Here is a 10047-nt window from a genome sequence, read left to right on the forward strand (position 1 = left end):
TGATGGGAGGGTAATGACTCTCTAACTGGATGTGAGCGGCAAGAGTTGGAAAAAGAATACAAGGTGTTTTACAAGCAGGGTAGTAACAGACTGAAAATTCAGTGAGAATCAAAGTGGCTTTGTGTGCATGTGTAAATGCTTTTTAATGTGGCAGTAAAAGCCAAAGTTGTGCATTAAAATCTTTCTGCATCATATATTTGGGTCTTCACACATTTACTGAAGGAATGCTGCTGCATCTGAAGACTACTCACTTGTAGACCACATAGGCAATGAATGCAAAAATGGCCCCCAGAACAGCGCTTGAGGAAAGAACGACTTGGGCAGTGTGAGAGGTTGTGGACACTGATGGGTACAAAGGGCAGTGAAGAGAGTGTAAAACAGAGTGGAAACTACAACACACCAGACAACAGTTTCTACAAAGCTGATTTCAAGAAATATCCTGTTGTATGTGTTTGTGTAGCTAACCAGGTGTGTCCTGGGACTTGTTGATGGTGATGGTGGTGCTGGTGAGGGCCAAGCTGCTGGAGTTCTCCAAAGTGATGTTCACACAGTAGGTGCCCGGTTCCAGAAATCTTCGCGTCAGATGCACTTTGCACTCCGAGAGCGGCGGCACATCGTTGCACATGATGTTGCGTACCTGAGTGCAGCTGGGGTCTGACACGATGGTACAGGCTGAAGTGGGGACGCTGCGGATAAGGGATGAAGGATAAATCAAATAAACCTGTTTCTTTATCTAAAATGTATAGGTTTGTGGTGGGGAGGGGTGGGGAGTGCCATTGCACCTAAGTGACTAAATTGGATGTGCAGGGAGAAGATCATCAAAAATAAAGTTGATAAACTCCAAAGGTTACTGTGATTTCCTCTTTGAATGTTTAAAAAAATATCTACAGTATTATTATTTTTTTTTTACATAAATGTAAACAAAGTATATAATAAATGCATACCTGCCCAGACATTTCACCAGGAAGTTGATGTCAGTGTTGGTGACTCTGTGGGCTGATACTTCCAAAATCCGACTGCTTGGCAGGGTGTTCAGTGGGTGCTTGGGCTCTGTGGGGAACAGATTAATTTTGTGGGTTTTGGATGTGTAATCCTCTTCCCCCTAAATAATAATATGATGAAGGAACCAGTCAAAGAATCATAGCACGGGGTTGCTTGAATACAAGTTTGTAGAGAGAAACTGGATCGCAACAATCAGGATTTAATGCAGTTTAAATGGAAGAGTGTTTCCTTTTCATTATCAGGGGTGGCTACTCCACACAAGTCCCATCCCATAGTTCGTGATGAAAGTGAAGCAATTCTGGGATAAAATGTGGGCTGGTTTTCTGTATGTTATTATGATAAATGTGACAAAATGGTTTTTGTTGGAAAGCTTTCATTAGCATTAAAGCCATTAAAGTATCATGAAAAATGTGCAAAGGTTTGCCCTCGCGTTTAGTTTTTTAAACTGCTACACCATGGCTTCTGTACAAAGGTTCATAAAAAAGACTCAGTGGTTCACAACATAACTTGAAGGGATCCCGCACACTCCCACCTACCAACGACAGTGATATTGCCTGTGAAGGTCCCGTAGGCATAGCGGAAACACTGGTTGCTGTTGCGACGCCTGGTGTGGAGCCACAGCGGGGTGGTGGGGTTGGATTCTGGGGCAACAGTGGAAGGGAGGGGCTCTGTGGTGGGGAGACCCGTGGAAACAAAAGAGGAGGTGGTCGAGGGCAGGCTGGTGCTGGGCGGCACTGTAATATGAAGCAAATGGACTCTGCATAGTGATGCACGCTGGTTTTTTAACTTCCTCACATGATATGATTCAGCCTCTGCATTTGATATTCCTACATAATCACAATCATAATACACATTTAGCTGTAAAAGCCTCACCCTGTGTGGTCTCCATCTTGGCTGTAATTGCATGAGTAACAAGTGGAGTTGTAGGAGCCTCTGAGGAAAAGACACGGGAGACACATGTTTTTCCATTAGCACTGATTCCCCGTCTTTTTGTTGTTGTTGTTTTTAAACAGATACTTGTCTGTGTAGGTTCTCAGTGACGTCATGGTAGTCCTGCGAGCTTTAAAAAACGTTTTTAAAGTTACTTGAAGATGTGTAAATACCTGAGACTCTCCATCTTTGGTTTTAGATCACCTCTCACCTCTTGGACGAGAGGTGAAACTTCTTCAAGAAACTTAAAGAAGTGCAGTCACCTTCTTTTTAAGCTCCTAAGAAACTGTAGGCACTTGCAGATAATGATTCTGTCTTTTAAAGTTTTACATGTATTTTTTGTTTTTACATTCTTTATAACATAACTGTTTAAGTGGCATTTGCTTCATATCCCCAGAGTGAAGAGAGATAACTTACTTTGTGTGGCTCACATTTCCCTTTTTAAGTGTCTATTTTGGCATTCTAATTATATTAATTAAAAAAGACCGAAAGACATGCAGATATGGTATAAGAATAGACTGTATATAAAATAAGCCATAGTCTCAAGGTCGAAAAAGTTAATCCAAAGCAGAGATGCAGTTTTTCTAATGGCCAGCAGGGGGCAGCTCCTCTTGGTTGCAAGAAGATATCTAATTGTATAGACACCTTTGAGAAAATGACCCAATTTTCATTTTATTGATGACTTCAGTGAAAACATTCCTCATTAGTTTATGGTCTCAATTGCTTGTTTAACATCTTAATCAATATTATACATTTTCTCCTCTTTTTTTAGCAATTGCAGAGAAATTGATGGCAAAGACTTGTCTGTTATGTAAGTGTGCAGTATCCTTTAGTTCTCAGTCAGAGCTACCCCTCTGGTTTCAAAACACCAAGATGGTGACAGATGAAAGTGTGCTGGCTATGTCCATCTGGTTATAAGGTTTGTATAAAAAGTTAACAAGTCTTCAGATAATACTTTGCTTGTTTTGTCATGTCTATATCTTTGTGACTACTTGTGACAGAACCTGTGGACGTGGTCGAGGTCGGGGTGTTGGCAGAAGGTGGACATTCAACTGGAAATGCTGCCTCGACCACCAGCTTCACAGTCATGGTCCCCAGCTTACTGTAGGCGTGCGTGGTTACGTTGCGATGCGTTACCAGCTGATTGCCGTCTCGAAAATCCCAGATGTAGTCAATGGAGGCAGCAGTTTTCAGGTAGCTGCTGGGGTCATGGAGGTGGACTTTGAAAACCACATCCTCACCACGGATGAAGATATTCTCAGATTGGTTGACTGCACCCTTCTGAGAGATGTCGACTGCCACTGGAATTTTATCTAAGGGAGTGCGTAAGAATAATGTAAATGACGTATTAGGTTTCTGCCTGTTTGTATCTCTGTTTGGCTGAAACATGTAGACAGATAAAACTGTATAAGAAGAATATTTTTTGTTCCCACCTGTGACAAAGAAGACGGCGTTGTCGGTAGAGAGGGGGCTGTACTTCCTGCGCTCGCGTTTCCTGTAGACCATGACTTCCATGACCTCTGCCCCCAGAGGGATGTTGGTGGTATTGATGGTCACACTGGAGGAAGAGCCGTCACACGTCTCAAAGTACTGGCCTGGGACAAAAAGAAGAGACAAACTGAGTTGGTTTAGATGTTCCTCTTTTTCCGTTTGTATCCTGTGTACATGCAAACTTGTAAACTTGTATCTCACCCATTGTGTGCCAAACATAGACGTAGCTCTTTCGTCTCCAGTCATTGCTCTGAGGGAAGGGTCTCCCATCTGGGAACACGTTGCATTTTGCCTTATCTATACATTTTCCAAAGCCATAGTCATCCAACCAGGAAGTCCAGTTATACACGTAGCCAGAGCGAACCTGCCCATTGGCTGTTCGACAGAAAATAAAGTGATGTAAAAGCTTTAATTTTTAAAAAATAAAAATGAACTGATTTTGCATGATAAATCTGTTCAGTGACTACACATGGAACGGCTGGTAGCTACAAATGCTAAGATAACTATACTATGATAAATAAAGACAATGAGTTGCCAGGTTCATTGAGGTGTAATTTGTCTATTTTAGTGTTTATCAGCAGCTTGTTCTGGTTTTTATCTTAAGGGGGAGCCTGCTTTAACTCTTTCCCTCATAATGATGTGTTTTGACATCTCAATTTGTATCAATAAACATGTGGTTTGATGATCATCAGATTATGTTCCAGATTTTTTCAAGACTAGTCCTAGTAAGCTGTATAGGCAGAGCCCTCTCTCACTTCTGAAGCACAGCCTAAAATATGACGGAAACGACACAGCTCACAAAAGAGCTTCAAGGGTTACTCCTAGTGGGCGACTAAGGGGAAAAGAGTTAAGCATGCTAGTGTATCATCTTTATTGCCATCTTTTTACAACAGTGTACAATTTAATTTGCTCTTTGGTGGGCTTACATAAATCAACCACAACATTTAAACCACCTGCCAGCTGTGCTGGTCTCTCTCATGCGGATAAAACTGCTCTGACCCATCAAGTACAGGCCATTTGATTGACTCCTCGTGATCAGTGTTTTCACTTCACCTGTCAGTGGTTATAATGTTGTGGCTGATCAGTGTATATGGCCCCATGATGCTTTGTGGTGGTGTGATGCTATGTGTGTGCAGGTTCATGGCCTGGCCCGGCCTGGCTTTCTTGGCAGCACCTGACGCCTCCAGCTCCGTACCATCCTCACAGTGCTCATCCCAGATCAGGTTCCCATTGGCATCCTCCTTCTGGCAGGGAGGATACTCCAGCTTTGCAGTGAAGGTGATGGAAGAGCCATTCAGAGCTGGACTGTCACTGGTCAAACGGATTTTGGGATTACCTGCAGAGAGGTGGACTTTCCAGGTGAATGACCTGAAATACCTAAGCAAATGTTTCAAAGGTGAAAAAAAAACCCCACCCAGAAAACAAATTACCCACCTCTGTGGTGCATAAAATCATTTAACTGTATGTTTAGTGGTGGGTAGATGTAATCATCCCATGGGTTGGTGTCGGGAAGCCAGCCAGGGAGCGGTGGGATTGGAAATGGAAACTTCCCTGATAATGAGTGCTTGTGTGGGAATACATCCCTGTATGCTGGGGAGAGATAAAGCAGAGAGACAAGGACAGGGAACCTTAAAATGTATTTTGGTTTGATGTGAGTCCCTCACTAAAGAGCTTCTGTCATTTACTTGAATCCATTTAGAGGTTAAATGTTTCTTTCCTTACTTGTGAAAAGAGAAACCTACTTGGATTTCATTAGGCTCCTTTAAAATGTAATTAAATGTTAAGTAACAGTGTATCCCCAAAATACCTGCATAATGACCAAAATCATGTTTATTTCCTGACATGGAAAAATCTGCTTCCAGTACCTGGTTTCCACCTTCAGTAAAAAATATTTTACTAAAAGCTCCCATGACTGAAATGATGAAATGATTGAGGGCTGTACAACAGACAACATTTAACTCTGGAGATTAAAAGCCCAATAAAACAGGAGGAAAGCGTTTGGAATGTTAGGCATAAATAAATAAAATGTTTATTGTTATACAAAAAAGATATTTAAAAAAATATCTGTCTCTGGATTTATAAATTTTTAGTAAGATGACCTAGTTTTTGATCTTTCATCTCCACATTCTTACTTAGTTTTTTTTTTTTATTTGGATCTCCACGCCCTTGTTTTCTGCTTTCTCGTCATTTAGCCTGAGTGACATATTTTTCAGCGCAAAAACAAATTGAATCTGTGTAATCTGGTTAAAGGCGAAGAAAAAAACGATCCAAACATCTGGAACGTCTGTACGCAAACAGAAAATTATTCAGCCAAGAGAGCGCATGGCGTGAAAAAAGAGGGGGGGAAAGGTGATTTTAAATTTGCATTTATTAAATTAATGTCCCATTTGCTTTTTTATGATACCGGTGGAAAAAGATTGTTAAAACTGCAGGAGGCTTCTTTTTACGGGATTCCATCTGGTTATGATAACAAATTAGAGAAAGCTACGATTTCTCCGTTTTTTCTGGATGTAGAGAATTGTCTGTTTGTGGAGTGAGTAGTCTTAACGGAGCACACGCCTTAATCAGTCTCATGGGACTCTGACTGTAGAGAGCGGATGGCAGGACGAGTTAAATACACAAATGAATAAACAAACAACCCTAGGAGATAAACATAAAACACCAAAATTATTCAATTCACGTAAAGACATTAAATCTGAAATCAATGAACCCACGTTTTTAAACCACAGCCACAACTCTTTCACTTCAAACTATTCCAAAGTAGCGCCACTTACTTTTGCGTCCATCAGCTTGATAAAGAAAGCAGGCACAAGCCAGGAGGGAAACACACTGCCAGGCTTTCATTTTCACTCGTCCGTGGGGGGTAAAAACAGTCGTCTCTGCAGCTTCAAGCACCCACGAATTGTGTCTCTGTGCGCCGACACAGCGTGTCCCTCTTTCCCCTCGTCCGGATTTCCCAGTACTACCCCTCCGTTTGTCCCGCTGTCCACTAATTTAAAGTGGCTCCGCTGAGCGCACAAACATGTGATGTTTCCTAACGAGACGCATCTCATCACTCATTAGTCCCCCAAACTCAGGAAACTCATGAGAGACGAGATGCGCGCAGATTGCACCGTGCGCATGCTCATCCTCTTCTTTCTCTCCCATTTGACAAAAAGTTCAGTGACTTTTAATCTGCTCAATCTTTCATACTCTTGCGTTTTTAGAACAGTGTTATTCCCTTTCGTGTTAATCTGTTTATTTTATTTTTTTTCCAGTTTATCATTTCTGTTTTTTATTGTTTAATGTAGTCGATTAATTGTTAATTAACACGGCAGCACATTGTCCACAATAAATATGTTTTAATTATATCGTTTTTTGTCCCTTCTTTGTTCTCAAATTCGAGAAGTTTTATTAACTTCGTTAGATAATTAAATTGTGATCAAGTAACAATGTTTTTCTTAAATATATAAAAAGAGGGTTTGTGTGTGATTTAGTCGGATCATGTAACTATATAATTACATTAGGAAGCCTGGATATCTTCTTATAATATTATATTTTCCTTAAGTTCTGCCACGGAAGTCCGATAACAGATAAAGTCCACGCGTGAGAGCTGTGCACACATGACTGGAATGTTTGACACGATGAATCTGAATCATGCTGAGACACCTCACTCCGCGCGTGGAGGTTGCGCCACAGATGAACCCTAAAAAAGCAGAAGGGAAGCCTAATGCTCCTTCTGCGTCGTGTTCGCTTTCGACACCATCCACCATGTGATGAAAGTCACTGTTCACGGCAGGTCTGCTGCTGCAGCTGCTGTCACAAGAGAGTTTGGAAAAGGGTTACAAAGGGATCCTCGCGTGCAAACAGATTTCTTAAAACTGGGTTCAAAAGTCAGCAGTCTGAACGAACAAACAGCTCGCGCGGAATATTTCCAGCAATGGTATTAATGGACAAAATACTGAAAATAAAGCAATTATTCGTCTCTATTTAAATAAATAAAAGCAGAAACAAAAGAGAAGGAGCTTGAATAAATTGTGTGTCCTTGCTGGGTCGTGCGATTTCAAGCATAGAAAAGCAAAGCAATGTCAGCAGACAAGGTTTCTAAATAATTACGTTTTTAAAATAAATAAATAAATAAATAAAAACACAAGAAATAAACAAATAAATAGAAACAAAAAAAACTTAGATCTAAAAATAGCTCCAATCCGGGATGTTGATTCTGATAAATTCCCCCCGGCCGGCAGGCGTGGTCGCCTGCAATTTTGCGAATTTTATTCGGTTCAGTTTTTGGGAGAGCTCTAATAGTGACCTCCTTTAAAGCTCTGAGATCTGCTTTTCATGTTTTAGATATCGAGCTTCAGAATCTGTTGGCATTCCAGTGAAATCTGTGTTTTAATTCATTAAAACCTTTGTGGTGTTCTCGGGATTCCCATATGCTTGTTTGCCATTCACCTAGGGACCATTATTGGTCCGAGGACACCACAATTTGAATAAATAAAAAAAGGAAGAAAGTCATCGTGGCGGTTAATTGCTGTCACATGTCAGAATAAAGCCACCAGACATTCAGCCGGTTGGAAAAACTGCATTGATAAATGAAACACTGATGACCACTGATCAAGACCACGAGATCTGACAGAAGCTCTTGAAGAAAACATTATTAGAGCAGATGTTTAAAAACGGCACGTAACATGTTATATTTCTTTGATCCAACATGCTTTGTTTTGAAATTCTGAAATTAATATTTGTGGGTTTTTTTTTACACTTGTTGTGTTAAAATTCTCACAGAGAAGCACATTTATCACGACTTTTCTTAAAATAACACTACAGTGCGGATCCTTAGATTCTTCTTCTTTTTTTCAATCAACCACCCATTGAAGTGTAGGGGAAACTTCGATTACCTGCAATACCGACTTTCTCCAGTAGAGGGAAGCACCCCTCCGCAGCTTCTCATGCAGCCTGTTACTAAACCCCATTCCTCTCGAATCAGATCAACTCTTGATCATTTCCAGGGTTCAGTAAAACGTTACTGAACACTAAAAATTAAGTGTTTATTCTGATTCTGCATGTGTTGTTTTCATTATTAATTAACCTCCTGATTAGTTTCTACATTCATTCAAGTCCTTTGCTATAAAAAAGATCTATTTTAGTGAAATTCTGAAATGTTTTTATATCCTCAAGTTCAAACCCCCGACAAATGCAGCTTATTTACAGAAAACGGTAAAGCTGGAACACGTTAATTATCGACGGTTCAACTTTTAAAAGTAACCCAAATGTGTATTATTTGTCCAGCCGGCACAAAAATATGTCTCTGTCTGCTTGTCTTCTATGCAGCCCAGAGAATAAAAAGTGCTCCAGGTTGTAAAAGACAGAAATATGATTGCAAAAACAAGCCAACTGTGCAGCCAGCAGTCCCTTTACCCCCCCCCCCCCCCCTTCCTCCTTCTCTCTTACTGTCGTGCCGTCTCATTTACAGCTCTGGCTTCTAGCTGGTGGACTGGATGGAGGAATGCAGAAACATTCCTAGGAATGTGGACAGGATCTTCAATGTGTCTGTGTGCGCGCTCGCGCGTGTGCGTGTATCCTTTGGTGTTTGCACGCTTGTCTGAAAACGTGCTGGCGGTGGAAACTTTAATTCGGCGTGTGTTTTGGCCGCACAGTGGAACATATGAGACTGTTCACTGCGCAGAGCTGGAGCTACACAGAGACATTCTTTCTTTTCCAACCCTGAGGCGCGTAAACACATTCCCACCAGAACACTGGAGTCAGGACCTGGTCACCGCTCTTTCTTATCTTCGATTTCTCTCTTTCACCCCCCCCCCCCCCCCCTCTCTCTCTCTTTTGGCCTTTCAACTTGTCAGCCTGTCTCTCCAGGTGCCCTGTCCCAGTTCTTGAAACTATAATAATAATTATCAGAAGGCACTCTGCCCTGTTATCCAGGGGAGGTGAAGTGTCCTTGTGTGGTCTATAACACACTCATTAAGCCTGCAATGGAGCTTTAAGAGAGCCACTGCCACCAGTGAACTGGTCTCTCAGTGCAGCCGACCTAAGCTCTAAAAGCTCCTCAGGCTTTCCTGCCAGCTTGTATGGAGGTCTTTCTCGCAGATGTTAGCCACAATACAGAGCAGAAGCAGAGAAGCTGCCACGGCGCAGACGACGCAGAAGGGTTTGTGATGTGCACAGTCTGACCTTCTAATGCCATTATCATAATGTATTAGGAAATTATTAGGCTTTAGTTTTTGCCAATTTTCCACTGAAACCTTTAGATGATATATGGGCATGCTCCGAGTGTTTTTCTTTTTCTTCAGCAGTTCAGTTTTGTGGTGTGGGAAATTCCATTCACAGAATACCAAAAACAAGTTTATGACAACACAGAAGCATGCACATTTCCACTTGTCGAGAAAGAAAACAGTAAAATAAACACGCGGACCCAAGTCCTTCGGTCTTTACTTTCTTTAAGACTGGCTGCCAAGATCTCCACAGAGAACCAAGGAGATCGAAGCCGTGAACGCCCCGCTTCCCGGCACCAACAGACGGTCATGGGACCCGGAGGCCCAAAGCCAGCTGGCCAGAGGAAGCGTCTTTGATGTGTGACGCCCGGAGGGAGACGCCTGCTACAAGCAGACTCTCACACACAGACTGGAG

The 10047-nt window shown here is 41.8% G+C and overlaps 1 protein-coding gene across 3 annotated transcripts in view; it reads right to left on the minus strand.

Annotated features, from left to right (window-relative positions):
• The window catches only part of gpnmb (glycoprotein (transmembrane) nmb), a 9941-nt gene extending 3453 nt beyond the window's left edge, over window positions 1-6488 (minus strand). The window contains exons 1-11 of one of the 3 annotated variants that reach the window (XM_085148788.1): window positions 6198-6488; window positions 4858-5013; window positions 4619-4759; window positions 3625-3798; window positions 3366-3527; window positions 2937-3245; window positions 1876-1935; window positions 1539-1736; window positions 945-1050; window positions 466-686; window positions 252-342 (exon numbers count right to left, since the gene is read on the minus strand). In XM_085148788.1, the coding sequence (XP_085004914.1) occupies window positions 252-342; window positions 466-686; window positions 945-1050; window positions 1539-1736; window positions 1876-1935; window positions 2937-3245; window positions 3366-3527; window positions 3625-3798; window positions 4619-4759; window positions 4858-5013; window positions 6198-6267 (1688 nt within the window). In that variant the 5' untranslated portion in view covers window positions 6268-6488. Of the gene's footprint in view, window positions 1-251; window positions 343-465; window positions 687-944; window positions 1051-1538; window positions 1737-1875; window positions 1936-2936; window positions 3246-3365; window positions 3528-3624; window positions 3799-4597; window positions 4760-4857; window positions 5014-6197 lie in introns of all 3 variants that reach the window. The other 2 variants (XM_085148789.1, XM_085148787.1) reach the window with 2 other exon arrangements.
• Window positions 6489-10047: the final 3559 nt, after the last annotated feature.

This window comes from Neolamprologus multifasciatus, chromosome 22 (genome assembly GCF_963576455.1).
Source record: "Neolamprologus multifasciatus chromosome 22, fNeoMul1.2, whole genome shotgun sequence".
NCBI lineage: Eukaryota > Metazoa > Chordata > Actinopteri > Cichliformes > Cichlidae > Neolamprologus > Neolamprologus multifasciatus.